Source organism: Lycium ferocissimum, chromosome 2 (assembly GCF_029784015.1).
Source record: "Lycium ferocissimum isolate CSIRO_LF1 chromosome 2, AGI_CSIRO_Lferr_CH_V1, whole genome shotgun sequence".
Taxonomy (NCBI): domain Eukaryota; kingdom Viridiplantae; phylum Streptophyta; class Magnoliopsida; order Solanales; family Solanaceae; genus Lycium; species Lycium ferocissimum.
Window position 1 is genome coordinate 10627602 of NC_081343.1, and position 25551 is coordinate 10653152.

At 37.6% G+C, this 25551-nt stretch overlaps 1 protein-coding gene across 1 annotated transcript; it reads right to left on the bottom strand.

The window, feature by feature from the left end:
* Positions 1-1101: 1101 nt before the first annotated feature.
* LOC132033643 (katanin p80 WD40 repeat-containing subunit B1 homolog KTN80.4-like) lies at positions 1102-24819 on the bottom strand. The gene is made up of 17 exons (XM_059423675.1): positions 24408-24819; positions 23699-23829; positions 23266-23383; positions 22935-23161; positions 22271-22373; positions 21119-21189; positions 20457-20531; positions 20225-20368; positions 19895-20123; positions 19193-19720; positions 18115-18171; positions 17912-18033; positions 12761-12886; positions 1809-1883; positions 1528-1640; positions 1326-1442; positions 1102-1239 (listed from the first exon to the last, which is right to left on the bottom strand). Exons 1-17 carry the CDS (start codon positions 24436-24438, stop codon positions 1122-1124), a joined length of 2385 nt encoding a protein of 794 aa, XP_059279658.1. The 5' UTR covers positions 24439-24819; the 3' UTR covers positions 1102-1121.
* Positions 24820-25551: the final 732 nt, after the last annotated feature.

The following is a 25551-nucleotide window of genomic DNA, read 5'->3' on the forward strand; positions in this document are numbered from 1 at the left end:
CTGATTTATACTTCTACATAAACGAGAACTTTTGCCTTCTCCGGCATACTTTTTATGAAATTGGTTCAAAACATTGCCGTTAACGGCATACTCTACTCTTTTGTAAATTGAACTTTTGCCTCCTCCGCATAATGAATTTTTGTTTTCTTGATGATAATGCGGAATTGTTTTTGGTTAAAAAAAATTAAAAAAATGAAAACCTCCTCTACCTTCATCCAAATAAAATCAAATGCACACGCAACAGCTTATTCCAATTAGAGGATTGACTCATGGACCGATTTATACTTCTACATAAACCCGACTTTTGCCTTCTCCGGCATACTTTTTATGAAATTGGTTCAAAACATTGCGTTAACGGCATACTCTACTCTTTTGTAAATTGAACTTTTGCCTCTCCTCCGGCATAATGAATTTTTGTTTTTTGATGATAATGCGAATCGGACTAATTTATACTTCTACATAAACCACGAACTTTTGCCTTCTCCGGCATACTTGTTATGAAATTGGTTCAAAACATTGCCGTTAACGGCATAATCTACTCTTTTGTAAATTGAACTTTTGCCTCCTCCGGCATACTTGTTCTAAATTTGCACACAGTTTACCTTAATTCAAGTTTAAATCGATAAGCATTGACCGATTTAAATTGAATTTACTATAATTACAATTTCAAGTAAATAAGCATTGTATACTAATTTAATTAAGGTATAAAGTAGTTAAAATCGAACAAAGCATTAAATCCAATCGATTCTATTTTGTCAATAATTTTATAGTGCGTAATGTTCAATACGAAATTTGTATGTCATCTCGTTTCTTAATAATCGAGGTCGTAGAAGATGATCTTTTTCAAATATTAACCATCTAAACTCCATAAAATCGTTAAATTGAGTTGAATTAAGATTTGTACCTTTTACGATATTGTAGCAAAAATCAATGGAGAAATCGCGGCTTGAAACAACGATTTGAATAATTGAGAAATACGGTTTGGGAACGAAGTTGGGGTACAGGTTAACGATAGAAGGATTTGAGTTGTTGTGTTTTATATGTAACGGTTAGGGGTAGTAATGTCTGAATGAAAAAATGAATAAGACAAAAGAGAGAGTTAAAAAAAAAAAAAAAAAAAATTAGTTGTGTAACATTGGTCCAAGAGTGGATGAAGATGCACAGACGCACCTGGTAAGAGCGGGCAGCCAATTTTTTACTTTTTCAAGCTCAACAAAGCAAAGCTTGTAGCGTTCCATCCTTTGTTATCATTAGGGAAGAAAACATTCAAATTAGATATACCAAAGAACGGGAACTCGGAAGTATAAGAAAGTATGAGATAGTACCTTAGCTCTGCCTCAATATCAACACCAACTGATGCTGGCGCAGACATTGAAGAATAAATCACTGAACCAAATACTCTAACAAGTTTGAGCAGCATATTCAATGAAATATCTTGATGCCTAAAGAATGTCCACCAAAAGCCAAAATCAGAATCAGACTACATAATTACAGCAAAGATGAAAATAATCAAGCTCAGATTTGTACCTATCCAAGTTGCTCTCAAGCAACCCCCCAAGAAGTGGTAGAAGGCATGTGCAAATCTCTAATGTAATAATGTCATTTTTCTCTGTTAAAAAGCTAATTACATCAGCAAGCACCTGTATCATGCATCAGAAAGTCCACGTCGTGTTAAAAACATACTATCAAGATCAAGAATAGGCCATAGAAAGGAGAGACAGCAGGATCTGCCATATTCTCCATTACCACATCTTGTAAAAAGGGTAATTTTTAAGATTGAGAATCGGGCACAGAAAAGAAAGACTTACAGAAGGATCTGCCATCTTCTCCATTGCACTAAGTGCCCCTTTAATGTCGTGTCTTTGCCAGTATTGATAGACAACCTGTGAGAAAAAGAATATGTTAAGTGTTTGCTTTGAGGAATGCAAGTAACCTGTTTTTTTTATTTTCACCAGATCTTTTAGATAAGTCTTTCCTAGTCAAATTGGTATCCTATTCTATAGGAAACTGTTAGCTTTTTTTCTGATATTCAAGGTGCCGTTTGGCCATAAAAATTATTCACTTTTTCCCGGAATTTTTTCACTTTTTTCACTTTTGGGCGTTTGGCCATAAATATTCCGAATACAACTTGAAGTTGTATTCCAGAACACCAAAAACTCAAAAAACTTGTTTTTCAAAAAAAAATTCACTTTTTTCACTTTTTTACAACTACATTTCACCAAAAACTACAATTTCAAAAACTATGGCCAAACACAACTCCAACTTCAAAAATTCCAAAAAAAGTGAATTTGTTTTTGGTATCTATTGCCAAACGCCTACTCAGGATAGTGAATAGAATTACTTTGTTTCGTATATTTACTTACTTTCAGTTGGTTCAAATCTTCTGCTATTATATTCTCTCAATTCCTTTTCGCGGTTGTATCTTTGTATTCTCTTGCTTTGCTATTTCTATTGATTCTTTTTTTTTTTTTTGATGACATGGGAACCCGCAGCTGCTACCCTTCGCACAAGGTAAACCCAGCTCCTGTGCAATAGCTCGCAAACCACACAGAAGAGGTAACCCGCAATAGGCAAAGCCCCGTGCGATGAAGTCGACCCAGAAGGCAAAGCCTCGTGCGACGAGTTCGACCTAGAAGGCAAACCCCCTGCTGTCGTAGGCAGGGGGTTTCGAACTTGAGACCTCCATTATGAAAGCCCCATGCTCCATGCTCAACCAACTAAGCCACCCTTGCAGGTTCTATTGATTCTGTCCTATATGTTTTGATAAATTTTCAACTGGTATCAAAGCTTTTCTATTCTTAAGGGATTTGTAAGTGCGAGTGTGATGGAGACACTGAAACCCCTTTTTCCCAAATAGCTCCTCATATCTTCAATGGTGACAATTACCAACTTTGACCGGTAAGAACAGAGACTTACCTTGACGCTTTGGATTTTCAGGAGACTGTGGAAGAGGATCATGAAAATTTTCAACTGCCAACTAATCCCACCATTGCCAAGATCAAAAGTCGTAGGGAAAAGAAAATGAGGAAATTCACGGCTAAAGTAACTCCATTTGTTGTTTCGACAACCGTTTTTACAAGAATTATGTCACGAATCAGCAAAAGTCTGGATTATCTCTAAGAAGAATACGCAAGAGATGAAAGCATGTGAGGCATATAGGTGCTAAATTTAATAAAAGAATTCGAGTTGCAAAAATTGAAAGAGTCTGAAAAAAACAAAGAGCACTCAGACAAATCGCTTAGCACAGTCAAGAAGGTAAGGTTGTTGAGCACCCAATTCTTGATTCGAGAACTGTTGAAAAAATTGTTGTAACGATGCCAGAAAGATATGAAGCATCTATAACCACCTTGGAAAACACAAAAGATCTGTCCAAGAATATCTTTGCAGAATTATTAAATGCTCTACAGGCTCGAGAGCATAGAAAGCTTATGGGCAAGATCGTCTTGTTGAAGGAGCTTTGACATCTAACCAGGAAGCACAAAAGAGCAAGAAGAAAAATGATAGAAAAATCAAACGCCGTGCACTGTGAATTCTACAGACAACCAGACTCAAAGCGAGGGTAGAAATTCAAAGAAAAATTAGTAAATTACCCACCTTGTCGGCACAGAGGAAAAAAAGGTCATTCACCAACCAAAATGTTGGGAAAGACCAGATGCAACGTGTAACAAATGCAATCAGCTTGGACATAAAGTCATGATTAGCAAAACCAACTTTCAGAAGCACGAAGATGAGAAAGTAGTTGATCAAGATGAAGAAAACTAGATGTTTGTAGCAATGTGTTTTTCAACAAGGTCTTCAGAAAGATGGTTGATTGATAATGGTAATACAAACAGCATGACTTATGAGAAAAGTCGTTTAAGGATTTGAAGCCTATAAGAGTCATGAGGTCAGAATAGGAAGTGGTGAATATATTCCTGCAAAGGGGAAAGGAACCGTTGCAATTACAACAAGCTCGTGTACAAAAACAATCCCAGATGTTACCTGAAATTAACCAAAATTTGTTGAGTGTAGGACCTGTGGGTCAGCTCTTAGAAAAAGAATTCAAAATACTCTTTGAAGATAGGCATGCCGGGAAAGAGATTCTACGAGTCAAAATGAGAGGTAAAAGCTTCTTGGAGGAGAAGTAGTACTTATTACACTAGGTTAACAGCACCACAATCTAGCACAAAGTCCTTGAATGACATGATGAGAAGATTGTCGACAGTTGACGAGCATTTTCCAAATTGTAATGTGTGTCATTTCAGTAAACAAAATAGGATGTCATTTCCCACATCTTGGAGGGTTTCCCAGAGGTTGCAACTAATCCACACAGATGTAGAATCTCAAAGAACGTCGTCATTACAAAGTAGTCTTTTCTACTTTCTTTTCTGATGATTTCACAAGAATGTACTGAATTTTTTCTTGAAATTCAAGTCAGAAGTGATAGGATTATTTTGCTTCAAGAAGATTGTAGAAAATCAAAGTGGCTGCACGACTCAGGTATTGAGGTCTGATAATAGGAAGGATTATACTTCACCTAAATTTAATTTGTTTTGTGAAGATGGCATCTGAACATCAGCTTATTGTTCCATACGCTCTAGAACAAAATGAAGTTAGTGAAAGGAGGAACCAATTGGTAATGGAGATGGTAACATGTATGTTACATGAAGAGTTGCCTGGACAATTGGGGCTGAGGCAGCCAACACAACAATTTTTCTGCAAAATCAAATTACAACAAAGGCTTGGAAGACAAAACTCTATTTGAAGCTTGTTATGGGCATAAACCTTCACTAAGCTTTGATTCTGTATGCTTTGTTTATGTTCCACAGGTTAAGCGTGACAAACTTGACAAGAACGCGATTCTAGGCACTTTTATGGGCTATTGTTCTGTTTCTATAGCCTACAAGGTGTATCGTCCATAAACTGAAAAGATGGCGATCAATAGAGACGTGCATTTCAATGAGAATGAGCAGTCGGACTAGAAGACTTCGCCAAAAGAAAGGTCTCTTACAAAACTACAAGACAATTCTTTTTTTCTTTTTGAAAAAGGTAACAAATGTTATAAATTTCAGCACAAAGGCAATGCTGGAAGCCAAATTTGCAAAAACACAAGAGTAGTCCAGTGCATCCTTGATTCTTCTTACAAGGATTCTAAAGCTTCTAAGATAGAGACTGAATCACCTGTATAAGTTTCTGAATTCCAAAAATGAAAGCAGAATGCAATTCATCTTCATCATCGATTGAACTATATCTATGTTCAAAGCATCATGAGTTTTTTTCCTTCCAGATAGTCTACCATATACATGCAGGGATTAATTTCCATCTGCTTTTGTGTTTGACAAATCCACCCAAACTATACCAACCTGCCAACAACTCCCTAGTCGACCTTGGCATTATCCATTTGATGCATGCCTATCAATATCATGTTTAGGAAAAGCTGGCAAAGTTGATCAATGATTCCACAATGCAACAACAAATGGTTGTTGCTCTCTAGCTCCTTAACACACAAATAACACTTTGACCATAGATTAATCCCTTTTCTCTTTTAATAGAAATTGTCCATCTCCGGCAAGCTTCTTTTGCTACCAGCCACACAAAACAAGCCACCTTATAAGGAAATTTTGCTTCCAAATATGTTTTCAAGGCCATAAATTAGCCTACTGGCCAATATGGATCAAAGCATCATATGCAGATTTGACTGTGAAGATTCCTTTACTGTGTTTCCACCAAACAAGTTTTATCCTCTCGAGTCTTGATCATCAATGCTTTTGAACTGCTCCGAGACTCAAAAAGACTCAGCAACTCTATTAATTTCCCAATCATGCAGCACTCTCCTAAAGTTCCGATTCCAGCCCTGTTGGCTCCAAATCTCATTTATTCTAGTTGCTGTAAATTTAAACTAAATGTCTGGATAAGAAACTTTAGAAGACCTCTAGCCTAACCAAATTTTCTTTCCAGAATGATGTTCTTCCATTTCCCACTTTGATACTGACATTTGGTTGGAAATGGAGATAAAGACCTCTGATGGTTCTCCAAATACTTGTGTCACAGGCTGTATTTATCCCATATGGAACCCATTGCATTCCATTCCCATACTTCTCACTGATGACCCTCCTCCATAGATTATAGAACTAGTCTTTTATGTCATACCTCCATAGTCATTTCATAAGTAAACTTAAGTTATGTTGCTTTAAGTTACCTATAACCAAGCCCCCTTCCTTTTTATTAATGATAAGGGAGTTCCAGTTCACAAGATGAAAGTACCTCTTATTTTTATTTCCTTGTCATATAAAATTCCTTCTCAAAGCATCAATCTTCTTTTCAATCTTTCCTGGTAGAGGAATAAGGACATCATATATGTTGGTAATGAGTCCAGGACACTGAAGGATTTGGTCCAGGGAGACGCTATCGCGCTGAAGGGCCACAGCAGGCCAGCGCCATCGCGCACGCTAGGTGCATTTGCGCTGAAGGCAGGCCACACACAGGGGCGCTATCGCGCATTTCCGGCGCCATATCGCTAAGCAATTTCTTCCACCTCAGCTGCGATCGTGCTGAGGTAGCGAGATGGCGCTAAAGCCTGTTACAGGTATTATAACAACGAACAGAAACGGAATTTTTTTAGTTATTTCACCATTGTTAAGACTTGGGAGTTCGGATAAGCACAATGCAAAGAGGAATTTCGTCTACAAGCTTGGGCAAGTAATCTGAACTTGATTTTGGTTAAGTATCATGTATACCCGTTGAAATTCATGCCTAGTTTATGAATCTTAGAAGTAGAAATTTGGGGGATTTGCCCTAGTTCAAGAGAGTGAAAATTGATGATTTGAGTAACGATTCGAGATCGGATTTGAAATCCAAGCATAGATTTGAACATGTAGGGTTATGGGTAACCCGAAAACGTAGTCAATTTGGGTTTTGAACACAGGGCTTGAGTTGACTTTTGGGTGGACTTTGACTTTGACCTAATCTAAAATTTCAATATGAGTATCATTGGATTGTTGTAACTGTAGAATATTCTTTTGAATAAATCGAGCTCTGGGGCAAGGCAAGGCGGTTTGAGAAGGCTAGGGTTGCTTTAAACCGAGGTAAGTTAAGGCTTTGACCTCAAATAAGGGGATTTTTCCCAAATTGACTTGTTTGTGATATACTACGTATATAGGGGTAGCATATATGTGACGTGACAAGCATATATGCGGATACCGTGGGCTACATATTGGGGCTTTATGACATATAACGTCTGTGAGAAATTATGAGAGAACATATTATTATTGAATTGTATATCTACATTATTACATTGAGCCCTATTTGAAGACACGACATCCTAATCCTTTTCCATGTAGGTACTATATACAAATCCTATTCCTAATCCTATTCTAACACTCCCCCTAAAGCTGGTGCATACAAGTCACATGTACCGAGCTTGTTACAGATGTATCTAATACTAGGACGACTGAGTGACTTGGTGAAAACATCCGCAAGCTAATCACTCGACTTCACAAATTTAGTAACAATATCTCCGGAGAGTATCTTTTCCCTGCCGTCAACGTGCTTAGTCCTCTCATGAAATACTGGATTTGATGCGATATGAAGGGCCGCTTTGTTATCACACACAAGTTCCATTTAACTGATTTCTCCAAATTTTAGTTCTCTGAGCAACTGCTTAATCCAAACTAGCTCACAAGTTGCAACAGCCATTGCTCGATATTCTGATTCAGCACTAGATCGAGCAACGACACTCTGTTTCTTACATTTCCAGGACACCAAATTACCTCCTATTAACACACAATATCCGGGTGTAAAACGTCTATCAGAGGGTGATCCTACATAATCAGCATTTGTATATCCAACGATCTGCGCATGGCTCTCGATGCTTGAAAAGCGTGGCCTTTACACTCGGAGCTGACTTAATATATCGCAGAATGCGGACAACTGCATCCCAATGACTATCAAAGGGAGAATCGATAAACTGACTTAAAACACTCATAGGAAACAAAATGTCAGGTCTAGTCACTGTGAGATAATTCAACTTACCAACTAGCCGCCTATATCTTCCAGGATCACTGAGTGCCTCCCTCTGTCCTGGCAGGAGTTTAGCAGGAGTTTAGCATTCTGATCCATAGGAGTGTCAGTAGGTCTACATCCCATCATTCCTGTCTCCTCAAGAATGTCTAAGGCATACTTGTGTTGCGAAATAACAATAAGTGACGTGGATTGGGCAACCTCAATACCTAGAAAATACTTCAGTCTGAAAATGCTGAAAGAGATGTTGCTTTAAATTAGTGATACCATCTTGATCATTGCCAGTTATAACGATATCATCAACATAAACCACCAAATAAATACTCAAATTTGGAGCGAATGTCGATAAAACACGAATGATGCGCTTTCCATGCGAGTCATGCCAAACTCCTAAATTACCGTGCCGAATTTACCAAACCAAGCTGGAGGAGACTGTTTTAGACCATAATGTGACCGACGCAACCGACACATTAGATTAGACTCCCCCTGGTGGTCGCTCCATATAAACTTCCTCCTCAAGATCATCATGGAAAAAAGCATTCTTAGTGTCCAACTGATAAAGAGGCCAATGATGGGACAGCAGCCATGGATAGAAAAAGACACAGATGCTATTTTAGCCACGGGGGAGAAAGTATCACCGCAATCAAGCCCAAATATTTGTGTATACCCCTTCGCAAAAAAGTGAGCCTTAAGCCGATCAACTTGACCGTCCGGACCAACTTTGACTGCATAAACCCAACGACAACCAATAGTCGATTTACCTGAAGGAAGAGGAACAAGCTTCCAAGTACCACGTGGTAAACATCTCGTCAATCATAGCCGTCGCCATCCGGGATGAAAGGGCTTCACCCGTAGACTTAGGATGGGGACGGAGGACAATGATGATACAAAGGCATAATGGGATGATGATAGATGATGATAACTTAAAAGGTATAATGTGGGTTAGTATTACGAGTGAATGGACCGTTTACCTTTTCCGAAGTGCAATCGGCGATCGGAGGAGAGACAAGTCCGTAGTAAGTACGGATCCGACGCATGACATGAATCATCCGGACTCGATGTTGGGTCCGATGCTTGGACGCGGTCGACGATGATAAGTCGAAGTGGGGCAGGCACCGTGTATCCGGAGATGTAGAAGTAACTATAGATTCCTCAAAGGTCGGTGTAGTAAAACACGAGGTATAGGTAAGACCTCGGAGATATCGGGATGATCGAAGGAGACCTAAAGTAAGGTTGAGACTCAAAATCGTGACATCGGCGGACATAAGATATCGACGGAGATCAGGTGAGAAGCAACGATACCCCTTTTGAACCCGAAAATAACCAAGAAAGACATATTTAAGAGAGCGAGGGGCTAATTTATCTGTCCCCGGAGCTAGGTTATGCACAAAACATGTGCTCACAAAAACACGAGGAAGAAAGTATAGAGATGACTGAGGATATACTATGGAACATGGAATCTGATTTTGAATAGAAGATGAGGGCATTCGACTAATTAAATGGCAAGACGTGAGGACTACATCGCCCCAAAAAACACGGCGAACATGGGATTCAATGAGAAGAGCGCGAGCAGGCTCTCGATGAGATATTCTTCCTTTCGCTACCCCATTCTGTGTGAGGGTGTAGGGACGATATGTTTGATGAATAATTCCTTGGCGAATCATAAACCGCCGAACCGGGAGGATTTGTATTCTAAGGCATTATCACTACGAAAAGTACGAATAGAAACACCAAATTGATTCTGTATTTCAAAAGACAAAAACTCTTGAATATAGAGAATAACTCAGAACGATCTTTCATTAAGAATAGCCAAGTACATCTAGAAAAATCGTCAATGAAACTAAACAAATTACGAAATCCTAAAGGTGAACTGACTCTACTAGGACCCCAAATATCAGAATGAACTATTGAAAAAATAGACTCTGCACGACTCTCAGCACTACGTGGAAACGTAGTGCGAGTGTGTTTCCCAAGTTAACACGACTCACAATCTAACTTGGACAGACTAGACAAAATAGGCACCATCTTTTGTAGCTTGAACAGACTTGGATGTACCAATCGTTTATGGATCAAGTCTGTAGGATCGGTAACGGAGCATGTTGTGGAGGAATTAGGTGAGGTAAGTGTTAGATAGTAGAGGCCTTGTGATTCATATCTGTATAAATCACTGTCCCATAGCTATGACTCTGCTTATACAAAAGAATCATCAAGAAATATTATGGCACAATTTAGGGCACGTGTCAAACGACGACGGATGCAAAATTAAAAGGACAACCAGGGACATAAAAAACAGAGTTTAGAGTGACAGAAGATAGGGGATTAGCTTGTCCAACCCCTTTTGGTTTTGTTTGGATCCTATTGGCTAAATTAATAGCGGGAAGAGACGGTGAATAATCAATATTCGACAAAAGCAATTTATCACCAGAAATATGATCAGAAGCGCCGGAGTCTACAACCGACGATCCAGCGGTATTAGATTGTGCGATTGAGGCTACTTGTGGAGATGTTTGCTTACGTGCTTGATATTGAAGGCACTCATTATATTCTTCTTTGGATAAATAAACCCGTTGATTACCTGTAGTGGCAGTCTAAGCAACATGAGCATTCGTAGGTGGTCAACCATGCAGAGAATAACATACTTCACGAGTGTGTCCAAACCTATTACAATAACTATACGTGGGTCGAGATCTGCATACTTCACGAGTGTGTCCAAATCTATTACAATCCAAGTTGCACGGACTCTTCACTTTCGATGCCGCACCCGTGTCAGATTCTCCAAAAATACACTACTTTTGGAGTATCCGACATGCACCCGTTGACATTTTTGAAGAGTCCGAGCAACATAGATTACAATAACTACACTTAGGTCGAGATCTTCCAAAGCGTTCTATTTGTCGATTCTTCGTAGACTAGGATGTTTGAATTTCCAATCTCCTTTTTAAGGGTTCTGGATCAATAGGACTCGAATTTCCAACTTCCATACTTTTGGAATTAGAAAAACCTAGAAACATAATTAGATTGAGGTGAGGCCCCACTTATCAGATCCTTGAAACAACCTGGAAAGAGTGAATACTCTGCTGAAACAGTGATGAATGTCGAGGAAAAACAACTGTGATGCCCGGAAAATATTGTTCTGATGGCTATAATACTGCTCCGGTGACTGTTTTCAAACAATATCACTGTGGGTGGGGTAGAAATAGCCAGGCAACCACTGTAGATGAAGAATCTGTCTCGAAACATGCCAAAAAAAATCAGATTTCCCCGGAAAAAGGCAATCTGACATGCCGGAACCCTTATCCGGCGACTGAAATCTGAAAAAGAGTGGATAACTTGGCTCGGAATATCTGCGAGAGCCTGACAGGAAAAGAAGTTTCTCGAAAAAGTCACCGGTAAATGGCTCACGCACCCAGCGCGTGGAGTAAGATCTCGCCGGAGTTCTGCCTCTGCTTGGCTCGTGAAAGGGACTTTTCCGGCGAGGTTTTGTGGGTTTTTGTCGCGAGATGATGATGAACGCGATAGTGTTACCGGATTTTGCACAGCAACTGTGGAGACCAGAATCTCGTCGTCTGACAGTGCCGGAGGGTAATCATCAGTCACCGGAAAGATGCACGGTGATGATATTTTAGGATGGCTCTGATACCATGTGAGAAATTATGAGAGAAAATATTATCATTCAATTGTATATCTACATTATTACATTGAGCCCTATTTATAGACACGACATCCTAATCCTTTTCCATGTAGGATACTATATAAAAATCCAATTCCTAATCCTATTCTAACAACGTCTACTTTCAGGTTTTACTTATTGCATGACTACTTCACCATACTTTCATGCTAGAGATAGTGTTATAGGCACCGCTTCCATGCTAGTTTAACATTTATGAACTATGCGCATGCTAGATTACATGAGCTGCTAGTCATGCACTGCTTGTATGTTTTGTAATTGCATACTCGATTTCACCCCTTGATATGGTTGACACGTGAGCTGTCCGTGTGAGTTATGATTTGGCACATTAGATGTTCGCACAGCGTGTGGATATGGATCCGCCCCTCATAAGTCACAGTATAGCCCGGGCCTCCCAGGCGGAGTACACGCAGGATTATCGCACTGGGAGTGTCGTAATTGAGTACAAACTAGAAAGATGATTCTATTGACCAGTGGGGTTCTCACCTTTCCAAATCCAGATTGATAAAGGAGTTAATTGAAGACATCAGTCAATCAATCAAATATGCCTCAATTCCAAACTAGTTGGGGAAAGGGATTTCAGTGAGGTCCTACCTTTCTGGAAAGAGAGTGGTTAAAAACAGAGATTCAAGTATAATAATGAAATAGACATCCAAATAAATTTGTAGTAGACATAACAACGATGTCTACCGTTTAGCAACGAGTCTGTTCGAGACCTCTACAACTAGTTTCAGCGCATGAGAAGATGTCTATGCGGACCTGTTTGCATATTTATCGAGCACGCTTGGAATTGAACTTTTTTCCACTTCACTAATTCTGAGACCATTGAAATGCTCAAAACAGGATGGATTGTGCTGCAAGTCAATGACCCTAACCCTAAATGCAGATCCATTAAACCTCCAAAGCTCATTATCCATAAGGACAACTTTTGGCTTCTTAATAGTAAGTCATAAAGCAGCACAAGCAAAGATTAAAAATCATAGCACAAAGAGTGTACTTACATTGACATCACAAATTAGAGCATCTAAAAAACATCATTAGGAAGTATTTTTGCTTCTGTTGTATTATTGTTACCTGTAATTTGGCCAAACGAGATTGCATTGAGCCAACAAATTGGTCATGCTGTTCCATCAAGTCAGCAATGGCATCCTCATCTGTAGCAGAAACTGTTACACTTTCAGCTGATGAAGGACGCCCTCTCTATTTTTCATACAATCAGAAAAGAACGAAAGATGAGTTAAAATCTGTATTAGGATAGTGATATAGAATTATACATGACTTCACATCAATGGAGAGGAAAATAACACAAAACTAATTAACATAACTTCACATCAGTGGCTGTTTATCCTATTGACAAATTTTAAACCAACTAAAGTACATAATGTGGAAGACTTTCAAAGAACTAGCAGTTTCATTGGGGATCTACAAATTGTGACCTTATGTATTGTCTATGGGGCCATTGAAAGGCTCGTCTATCTAGAAAGTCTTGCAGTGACAATAGTGACATTTTTTCATAAACTGGCAGTACCTTTAATCTCTTCCTTGGGTCATAAAAGATTAGGTAGGTTATAGCAGAAGAAAGGACGATATGGCAAGTCATCTTAATACATGTGCTTGAATTTATAACAATGGGATTGATATTTCTACCATCTTTTTCTCCAAGTTATTTTTTCCTTCTACTTTTCACATATTTAAAGCCTTATACTAGAATGATCAGAATTCTCTACAATTCTTTCTATCTAGTTCTAATTTTTCAAAAATGTAATATTACTGTTTACTTGTACTGATTTTAATATTGTATCATTGCAAAGACTTACTACTCCATCCGTCTCAATTTATATGTCATACTTTTCTTTTTCTTTTTCAAAAAGAATATCAGCTTTCTATTTTTAGTAAGTTTCTAATTCCAACACTCTTATCCTTAATGATACTTTCCTTATAAAAATGACATAGCATGTTTAAGACCACAAGATTCAAAGGGTACTTTTGGTACAATTTTTTTTTTTTTTTTTGATAATGGTAACAGTTAACTATATATCCACAGGTATACTACATCAAAAAGAATGTAGTCCCCCTTTCAAAGCAATATACATAGCTTTGGTTTAAAACAAGATTCAATAGTCTTCTTTACATCTTAAATTTCGTGCCTAGTCAAACTGAGACGCATAAAATCAAAGAGGTAGTATTAGTTTAATGCATGTTGGTTAAGAAATTAGAACATTAGTATAGTGTTTACCTAATGAAGGTAGAATTAATAGCAATTTCTTTTGGCCAAATACACATATAGCCCCTAAAAGTTGGCACTAACTGTTAGTTAGCTACTTCAATTTTAGTAACGACCAGATAGACACCTTAATTTGGCAAGAATGTGTCCCATGGATACACAAAGCTGATATGGAAATTTGCATGTTCAGCCCTCGTGAGGGTGTGTAATGATTAAAAATCAGAAAAATCAGCTTTGCCCCTTCTCTCTTCTCTCCCTATTTCTCTTCACTTTTTTTTCAACCAAAAACTCCATAAACAAAGTTTGCCACAACTCAGTGAAAGAAGATAATGAAGAAATATTCATCTATTAAATCAATCAGCTTAAAGTATGAAGCTATGAGCAGCATTATGGATTTGATCCAATGAGTCCTAAGTGCTAACATGGTCTCTTCACTTTTCACACTGTATAGCCATTATCCACCACCGTTGAAGTCTAGTGAAGCTCTTCTTGTTTCCTGCTCTAAGAGCTTAATGGAGAAGTTCCCAATTGTGATCTTCAAGAAACACTTCCTTTCATTGTTAAATCTTTAACTTATACGTCTACCTTCTGATCTACTACATTGATCCATCCTCGCTTTAAACATCTATCTTGTCAAAAACAGTGTATTTATAGCAGAGTATGTGAAGGTTGCTACTTTCTGTTCCCTGCGAATCTATTAAAAATGCTAGCTTCTTTATTCTTCCTCTATATTTGTACTTTTCTGCATAAAGGAAGGTGAGATAGGGGATGGAAGCAGGGTAGTGCCAACTCTGCATTCGCGGCTATTTTAGTTTGGTTTGTGTTGCAGTGATCGAAAATTTCTTTAATTTCAGTTTTTTTATCATCAAGTTTTTCTGGACCCAATTGTTTTCTTTAACTCTGGAACAATGGATATGATCTTCTTTGAAAATGTTTTCCAGTTTCCAAGATATGTATTTGTGATTCTTTTTTTTTTTTTTTTTTTTTGAAAAGGTAACATTTGTATATTTATCCAAAAATCAGACCTGCCACAAACGGTTACAGACCTCATAGTTACAAAGGAGCATTCAGAAGATCTTCAATCCTATAATGAAAACTTATATAGAACCTAAGACATCTATAAATGATTCTAGATCTTCCATATACTCCTGTTTACACCAAAAGTAGAATAAAGCAAGACAGTTCATTTTCATCTTCTGTCTCGAGAATTCGTTTTAAATCTCTGTTAATCACTAGATGAACATTCTGTTTTATCTTCTAAGTTGTTAGATTTCCATTTTCTCGACTTCTTGTTAGTTTTCAAGCATAAGTCAGAATAATGATGATCAAGTCTTTCCCAAGTTCTTTGATTATATATTGACTTCATTGTGACACGTAACATGTTATAAATAGTATGAAGACACACTGAGTACTTGGCGTTTGTTCTTGTTATTTGATGAAGTTTTCATTCTTGTACCCCTTTGCTTTCTTTAAGTTTGTAGATCAATGGGTATGATTTTCTTTGAAAGGTTTATTTTCAATTTCCAAGTGTATCTAGTAATTTCTTGTTTCAAAGTATTTAGCTAATTACTTTTGTGGGAGAGAGATTGGATCTTCTTTCTCTCGAAAGATAGGGTTTTGATGACAGGGAAAGAGATGAAAAAAATTCATTTAAAAAAAAAAAAAAGAGAGAAAAATTCAATAATTTTTCATTTTTGACATGTCATTTCTTATTCTCCATTTGACGCATCAAACCGTGGTTGAAAGTCACGTGTGCTTGGGTCTTATGGACTCATGTGTTCACGAATCAAAGCTTTAAGTTCTATGTGGTCACTAACAAAATTTTAGTGTTCAACTGGCATAGCATACCAACTCTGAGGGGCTATCTGTGCATTTGGCCGCCTTTTATCAGTTAATGAAGGTAGAATTACGAACATTGAGGTTTGATGGATAATTTCACAAACAAAAGGTTGCTAATTAAGTAATTATAATATGTTTACACAAAACATTCATCCAGACAATTGCTTTATAACAAATACAGCGGATACAAAACAACCATAGATTGGAACGCATAGGTCAGTGCAAAAGGACCGCATTACGTACAGTGTAAGGCTTGCCTAGGGAGGGTAAATAGAAAAATAAAGATTTGTGGCAACCGATTGTTGGGAAATTTGAGAAAAGATCTCTGAGGAGGAAAGATAACATTACTAAAGTTGAATCCCCTAACATAGCCACCTAATTTATGTCTTTGTCCCATATTCATATAGGTGTTACAAACATGGTTTGGTGGGGGGGGGGGGGGGGGGGGGGGGGAGGAGGATTTTGGATGGGAAGGAAAGGAGGGAGAAAAGAAATATAATTTAATAGAGTGTAAAAAGATTGCAATCCCCATGGTGAAAGGGAATTAGGAGTCACTTCTAACACTGCAATGTCGGAAAAATAGTTGTGAAGATTCGCTCGAAAGGAGAATGCATTGTTGAGAGAAGTCATCTACTAAAAATATGGTATTATTAACAATTGATGGATTTTTTGGTAGGGGGTAAATACGTATGGAGCAAGTATGTGGAAAGGGATTATAAAGGGGGTGGGTAATGGCTCATTGTCAAAAAAGGGGGTGGGTAATGGCTCATTGTCAAAAAAGGGGTGGGTAATGGCTCTAGGGTAAGGTTTTGGAAGAATGTATGGTGTGAGGGGATATCCATGGAGAATTCATATCCCACAAATTTTCAAATCAGTTAAAGAGAAAAATGCTATGGTAGTTGATTACACTGGACGAGCCTGTAATGGGGTCATACGAGATATAAATTTTAGCAAGGCTATTCAAGATTGGGAATGGGATGCAGTTGAGGATTTCTTTTATTAAAAAAATAACTACAAAATGGGGAATGAGGAGGGAGATAAGATGATAGGGAGGAGGTGGGGCAAAATCTTTTACGACTAAATCTTATTATTTGGAATTGTTGGGGAAGGGATCTAAGAGGGAGGTAACAGGAAAGTTTAGAACACCAAGTATCCAGTGAAAGTAGCTTTCTTTGACTGGAATGCAGTGCAGAAAGCTATTTTTTTAAATTTTTTATTTTGCTGAAGCAAGTTGTTTCATTACTGGCATCAAGAAGATGAAATGTATATAAAAGAGATATTGTTAGCTCCATTATATCTGTCTATGCTAGTTGCTAGAGCAGGGAGCTAACAAAGTACCTAGGGTCAAAGGCAGAACAAAACTAAGAGACTAAGCTAATATAGATAAAGTGCTAGCTCCAGATGATCAAAAAAAAACAGTCTATGTGTAGGGAGCTAACAAAATAGCATTGTGGGATGCTATTTTAATTGAGGAAAATCTAAAAGGGGAATTCTGTGAGTTCAAGTTCCATATGCAAAGAATCTGGAGAAGTTACTAATCATATCTTGTTGTATTGCAGATAGGCTCAGCAACTGTAGACCCTTGTGCCCTCATTGTTTAGTATCTCGTGGGTGTTACTAAGGACCGTATTGAGAGCAATCATGTGTTTGAGATTACATAGGATTGGCTAAGAAAGGAAACCAACATGGACGAAGGCCCCACATCTCTTTTGGAAAGTACAGAATGAAAGTTATAGAAGACTACAACAACATACCCAGTGTAGTCCCACAAGTGGGGTCTGGGGGAAAGTTATAGAAGACTATTTTCACAATATTAATGATGTTGAAAGCATTAAGAGATCCCTCTTATTCCATTTGCATATTGATGTAAGGGGAAAAAACCTTGTTGTGTAGATGGTAAAAACATGGAAATTGCAATCTGAAGAAATAAGTTGGAGACAGAAATCTAGATGACATCCACATGCTTTTGGAAAACATGGAAGCATATCATCATTTACAATATCATCAGACATCATTGATACATATATGAATAACAAAAACAATATACAAACATATATGTATGTGTGTGTGCACACGAGAGAGAGAGCTCCAAACAGCTCTTAACATAGTATTAAAGGATATGTTAAAACAACTAAAGAAGAAACCTCAGATTAGATTAATACCAAATTTGGAGGAAGCATATTCATAGCAGGTACTGTCCCGACAACATTGCTGGGAGCAAGACACTCCTGATATTGAATCCTCTCTCGCTTCTCCCAATTTGCAACAATAGACCGTGTCCTTGCTAATTTAACAAAAACAGTGCATTAAGTAACCTTCATAGGAATGTGCAGACAGAGATTCAAGACTAAAGTGAAAATTGTACCTCTTCTTTGACCTTCCATAGGATTAACACTCCTAACAACATTTCCACGTGCTTCATCTGGAACAAATTGCAAGGTTTGACGAATTGCATCAACTCCGTGTTATTCAAGAAAAGAAAAAGGAATAAAGAAATTTCATCTGTTAATTACAACAACAACAATGCCTCGATCTCATACTAGTTTGGGTCAGCTAAATAAATCCCTATATTCATTCTGCTCCACTTCGGTCCATAACTCCATTTTGATCCAATAGGTAAAAGGTCCAACAAACGATGACAATTACCTTCCAAGAAATTCCACAAATACAAGAAAACAATAAAGTGCGGAGAAAAGAAAATCATAAAGTGTGGTGAAAAGAAAAACATAAATAAACAAATCATAGAAAAGAAGTATCTTCTCCTTCTACTGCAATGATGGTGGAGGGCACCAAAACAGAAGGAAAACTGAGAAACCAATCCAAGCACCATATTTTGTTCTAGGAGATAAGTAAATATAAGCAAGAACAATGAAAATATCAATCTGTCTAGACAAGGCAGACGTTAACATACACGTACAAGGCAGCACGAAAATTGCTCAGTCACAAACATATACACACACGTGTGTAAATCAATGGCAGATGCAGGATTACTAGAGATGGGGCCATATTTTCTACATGGAAAGGGTAAAAAGAGTTGATGAAATTTGAACAGTGAAATGCATGTTATGAAAAGATCACGGGGCTGTCCTGTATACAACCATAATTTTTATATATATATATATATATTTCCACTAGCAGGTAATGTTATTATTCATTTATTATACTAGTGAAAGAGTCTAATTGGTATGCATTTCGAGGACCTCCTATACAAGTCCTACCACTCAAAGGTTAATAAACATCGCATGGCAACAGAAAGAAGGAAATGAAAAGGGAAAACGAGACGTTGTCCCTCACACAATGGATACTTTTGCATCACCACCGCTGCTAACAAGATAAAAGATATTTCATAGAACAAACATAGCAGGCAACAAAAGGATAGAAGAAAGTAGTCACTAAATATCAGCATTTGCAGAAAAGAAAATGGCTGGCAAATAAATACGCACAATTTTCGTTTTGGTTTCTGGAAAGTAACTCGGGTGCTGCTTGCGCTTCAGGTTTTGTTGAGACCAGACTATTGTCATCCTTCACATTCCTCTCAGTTGCTGCAGCTCCAAGGATTGAGCATTTAACTGAAGGGAAGTTGTTCTTCTCTGCTATACTGCTGAATTCAATAGCCTTAGGGACTTCAATGTCAGACTGTGACACAGCATTTGGCCTCCCAAGGTCTTCCTTGAGAGTTGGAAACTTCCGTATATCAGAGACTTTTGTCTGCAATGACTGCTGCATTGCCCTTGTTGCGATTCCTTCTTTCCTGGGTTCAGATGCTTGCTCCATTCTGTCATTATTTCTGGGAACAATAACAGGTATGACCTCTGACCTATTGACCATGGAAGAATTAGCTGCTGATTGGGCTTTAGCTGAATTCCTCTTTAGACCAGTTGTATGAGGAATTGCTGTTGTGTTAACTGGAGGTGCTTTCACGCTAACACTCAGATTTATTCTTTGAGGAGTGCCAGGTGCATTTGCAGTAGCTTCATTGAGAAGATTAGTGAAGACTGTCAGAACTTTCTGGGAGCCAAACTTAGATAAGAGAAACAAATAAAAAGGCTATCAAAACGGGGGAAAAGAAAAGAATTTCTAGACAAGGTACCAAGCTAACAAATCATCACGAATGGAAAAAAAAAAAAGGGGGAAGAAAAGCATACTAGTAAGAGTCCTAGAATCCCTTTGAAGATCCAAGTTTTGTGATACTGAAAGTCTTCCAAAAGATTTGGTCTCTTTAACAGGATCAGAATTTTGAGAAATTGAGAGTCTACCCAAATTGGCTTTGCTAGCATCCTCAGCCAGATTGGATAAAGTCCCACTCGAATTTGATTTTACATCAGAATGACCATTTAATCTGGTTGTATTACCCATTGCATAAGGTTCAAGACGCTGCATGATAAAAGCATGAAACAAATTAAACCTAACTTAAAATCATACGACGAAGTATATCATCCAAGATAACTCCAACCGAAAGAAAAGACCACTTTTACCGAAATATCTACAACCCACACTCCAACACAACTTTGATTGTAAGAGCATCCAAGGAGTTTCCCTTCATGAATATTAAGATCCGACAATCGAGACCATCCAACATCTACTGTATCATGACATCTAATTGGTTCCCACGAGCAAACCTGCAAAGGAAAATTTTTAAGGGAACAACATCTATGCCACGATACATGGAACACTATTTCTCAAGGAACAGAAAATAGCCAAGACTACCTTCAAACTCTCATGCAAACCGCAGAGAAGGGTTCTTCCATCGGGATTGAAGGTCATACAGCGCACCCCTGATGTCTAGAATTGAGATAAACAAATAGTTAAGTTTATAATAATCTCAAGACATATCCAAGAAACATGAGAAGCACTCAGCAGCTATGTTGCTCGGATACGGGTACGGATCTAGAGGTCGGATTTGGCATAATCTAAATTTTAAGATTCGGGGGTACGGATCCAGGTGCGGATACGGGTGCGGGGATTCGGCTAAAATAATTCAAAATTATAAGAAAAATAACTAAATCTATGCCTAGAAATAAAAAACAAAAATAATTTTTTATAGTTATGTTTCATTTATAATTAAATATTAATTTTTAATTAACTTAAAACTCTTCTAGATACAATAAGTGTCCACTCTTCAAGAGCTCTCCGTTTCTTTCTATTTGGCCTCAAATTTTTCTCAGATTGGTCCATGGATTTGGTCAAAGTATCCAATGTCGTTCGACCAGATCCGACACGAATCCGGTGTCGGTGTCGTGTCGTGTCGTGTCGGACACGGGTGTGGCAGCAAAAGTGAAGGGTCCGAGCAATATAGCTCAGCAGTGATATTGCACCGAATATGAAAACTGAGATAAAAAAGAAGATGCAAGGACGATGAAAACATTAACCTCGGGTCCAGAAGAACCTATGAGCTCAAAAGTTTCAAGGTCCCAGAATTTTACAGTTCTGTCAGCAGAACCTGGTGAAGATAAAGAACAAGAAAGAAAGTAATGAGCATCTGATTGCTATGATGATGATGATCAGAGATTAATGCAACATCCAACAAAGACCTCTTTTTATTCATTTGATCCTCCCACCACCACCATCCCACAATCCCTGCTTTTATGGGATTGTCAGCATTACCATGCAAACTTCAAATAGATAGAACCTTTTAGTTCCTAGAAAGTCGAAACTTCATACATTGCCCACATTTCCCCATCAACATTCCCCCTTCTCTGAACTGTCATTTCAATCATGACAAAGAAACATCCAAAAAAAACTCAGTATCAACTAGTTATATGAAAAGATTTAGGCCTCATAATATGGTGGATTATTAGTCCATTTTCACACAAGACTCTGCAAAAAAAAAAAAAAAAAACCACTATCACTGGTTTCCATCATACTCCCTCTACCTTAAAATTTTTGCAAGATTTGACTTTCAATGGCCAGATAGGGCTTTCGTCAAAGCCATTCTAGACTACACTTCAATTTATTTTACAATCACACGATAAATATTATCATGGGAGAGCTAGAATTTTCTTAACCTGCATAAATTTAAAAAAAGAACACCATTACAGAAGTTCAATTTTACTTCTGAAAAGTTGGCATGGACAATTTTTGGGATCGATGGGTATTCTACAAACGTGATTGGTGAGGGAAGTCTTTTCCTTAGAGCATTGTGAGATCAAAAACTTCATTGTTAAAAAAATTGAATTAAGGAAAAAAGCTTCAAACTGAAAAAACATTTAGAACACTAAGAGTTGGCAGGCATAAATTGTCGAATCTAGTCCATATAATCTGTATACACTCACCGTTTGTCAGTTCAAATATTCAGTTATCTTATCAGGTAACACAGCCTACAGCATTAGGAAAGAGTTAGATTGCCAACAAGTTTAAATTTTACACAGAACACATAGCATGCAGTAAAAATCTTGTTGAGTACAACTAAAGTTAATGGAGCCAGCAGAACACAGCAAGCAATAAGACTGGCATTTGAATACCAGATTGACCCTTGTGAGAAAACAGACAATGTAACACTACGTCAAAGCTTTTAATCACACCTGTTGCAAGTAGAAACTCATGGGGGTGAAAGTCTATGGACTGAATCTGCCCTTCATGAGATTTGAAATCGTGTAAAAGCTTTCCTGCGGTTAAATCCCAAAGCTGCCACAAAATTGAAGTATAATCAAAATATTAGAATAATGACAAAAGTGCTCAAAACCTCATGCATTTAATTGATATAATATCCACCACTAAATATCATAGAAGAAGACTAGATGTACATGAAGGGGACTATTCAAAACATGAGGCTGTTTTTCCTGTCATGGACATGGCTATTTGTTTTTCTTTGTCTTTATTTTGACATGGAAATGGGTAAAATACAAAGGTTAACCAAAAATTATGTTTTCATCATCCATTCACCACGTTAAGCTAGCAATACACTTATCTATAGCGAAATAGTTTCAGTAGGATGCAGCAAGTTCGAAGTCAACAAAGATAAAGTGAATGTTTCATTAAGTTAGAATGTTGCATTAAGTTAGAGTATGTTGATAATGGTCAGTGAGTTACTTCGAATTCTGCAGTGTAGGCATACTCCAAAATATTTCAGAGCTTTGAAAGCGACATACCCAACATAAAAGGCGGTTCAACGTGGAATATTTCTTCAAGCTCTTTCTAATTGAATAAATTATTGAATACGTGGAATATAAAAGTGAGGAGTCTGACCTTGACAGTATTGTCTTCCCCACCAGATACAACCCATCGGCCATCTGGAGTGAACCTGATGGCATTGACACCTCTGCTGTGACCTTTGTATGTGTGGATACACCCTTTGCGTCTGATATCCCAAATCTTTAGGTTTGTATCTAGAGACCCAGATGCAAAGAACTCACCAAAGGGATGAAAGTCCAATGATATACAGTTGGATCGGTGCCCGGTGAGTGTGCGAACAACTGAGAAAAAGTGTGCGAGAGAGGAGAGATACATTAATATATTCCGTTTTACACAACAGAAAATGATTTGGACTCCCCAACAAAAAGTATTATAAGAAGCATACTCTTGGCCTCCTCTAAATCCCAAAGCTTGATAGTACCACTTGCTGCTCCTGCAGCTACCAACACCTCTGAAGAATCAAAACTAACTGAATCAATTCCGCTTGAATGGCCTGATAAACTCTACACAAATACACAGAGAAGAACATGTGTTAATGCAAAGTACATAGCCACCGTATTTCATATTCACCAATGAAAAAAAGAACAACAAAATGGACAACACCCAACTAGAGGCCTCGACTAGGGAAACTGCCCCACCAGAAAAGGAAAAGACTGAAAAACTTAGACAGAGCAGATTCTACTGCACATTCTTAAGTTCAGCCTTTTAACTCAAAAGCTTCTCTTTCAGTTCAAACTGAAAAGACTTTGATTTCAATGCAGATATAAACTAAAAGATGAAACGAAATAACAGCAAAAGAAGAGACGAGAGAAACTGACCAAGATGGCATTGGGCTTTCCAATGGCCCAAAGGTTAACCTTGTGATCTTCTCCCCCGGTTAGAAGAACCCTGGATGACTTCCTTCCAATCTTCAAGCAGTTCACGCTTAAAGAATGAGCTACGAATTCCTCTAAGACACAGTATTATCAAGGATTTCCAAAACTTGGCTCGAGTTCTTTACTTTTTCCCTTTTTTACTGAAGATGAACTAACTCAAAACATTAAGTAGGCATTTGGCCATAGATTCCAAATATTTTTCACTTTATTTGGAATTTATGGAGTTGCAATTGTGTTTGGCTATACTTTTTGCAAAGAATATTTGGAATAATATTCATGTTTGAACGTACCTAAATACAACTTCAAAAGTGAAAAGTTAGTTGGAAATCAGGTTATATGCTTTCCAAATTTGACATACAAGTTCAAGTTGGATTTGGAATTTTCATGGCTAAACACTGATTTTCAAATGAACTGAAAAAAAAAAAAAGGTGAATAATTTTATGGCGAAACGGGTCCTAAGACCCTAAATAAAAGCTTTTCAACTAGTAAGTAATAAGATCCACGAGAAGGAAAATGATATTCTTATTCTCCATCCACTAGATACAAGCATATGTCTCCACATTTTCCAGCAAAGCAAACAAATCATTGTACGAAAACACATTTTTCCAGCAATGCAAAACAATACATAAAGCAAAAGAAGAGAAAAGGATACGTAGCTTATAAGCACGCTTAGTAGTTGTCATGGGAGAGAGTAAAGTCAAAATCCGGCTCCACAATGGAAATGGCGACGGCAGAAGAAAACCCTAGCAAATGAGAGAAATACAGACTCGACTCTCGTCATACTTCTACTGAATCTGAGAGCGATACACGCTCAAGATCCACATTTTCGCTCTCTTCCACTTCACCAACTACTACTACTACTACTCAATCACATTCCTCCACACTCAAAATGTTTACTCCTTTTGTTTTAACATCGAGAGAGTTGAGGGACGAATTGGTTTAGCAATAAAGGCTCTTCCTTCAGCAGCTTCTGATGGCGAAATACGCAAGGAAAGAGGGAAAACAGAAATAATGGTGTTTTCAAGATCCCCTTTCACCAGCCTAGGCACACAACAATAATACTAATGTTTAAACTTAAAATTTTTGAAAATTGTTTAAATTTTTTAAACTCAAAAAAAAAAAGAATTAATAATTCCAATTTTTCCTGAATTTGCCAGTTTAACTCACAAACTGCACTTTTGATCCTCAATTATTGTTGTATTTGGATTTTAGTCCTTGTGATGGTTTGCTAGACTTATTTAATCTTCGATTAGTTTCTTGGGACATTCGTTGCATGTGTGTAAAGTCAAAGAGTACACCATTATGAAAATAATATATAAATTATTAAGTTTCGAGTAAATATTAATACATGAAAGAATACAGTACAAGTTGTTGTGTGACTAATCTTAATCGGCGTATGATGACTTATTTGTCGAGATTAAGATGAAAAAATATCATCTGAACCTAAAAATAAACAATTGAAATTTAATTAGATACATGTTATTATTTACTTATTTTGATACAAAGGTGTAATGAAGCATATCTCATAATGCTTCCTTATACACGATATTTCTGATGCATATGTTCCTTTAATTTGTTTCGACTTCTCTATCATGATTGAGAATGTTGTTGTCGGCACTTGTTATTTTCTTGCCACCAATATTCTAAAATAATCAGGTTCTTTCAGTAATTACGCAAGAAGGTAAAGTGTGGAAAAGTAAATCAACGTGAGAACTTTTATGTTACACCTCACACCGTCGTACGATAAGTTCAGTATAAGATAGTCGACGTAAGTTTGTAAAACAAGATTATCTTTG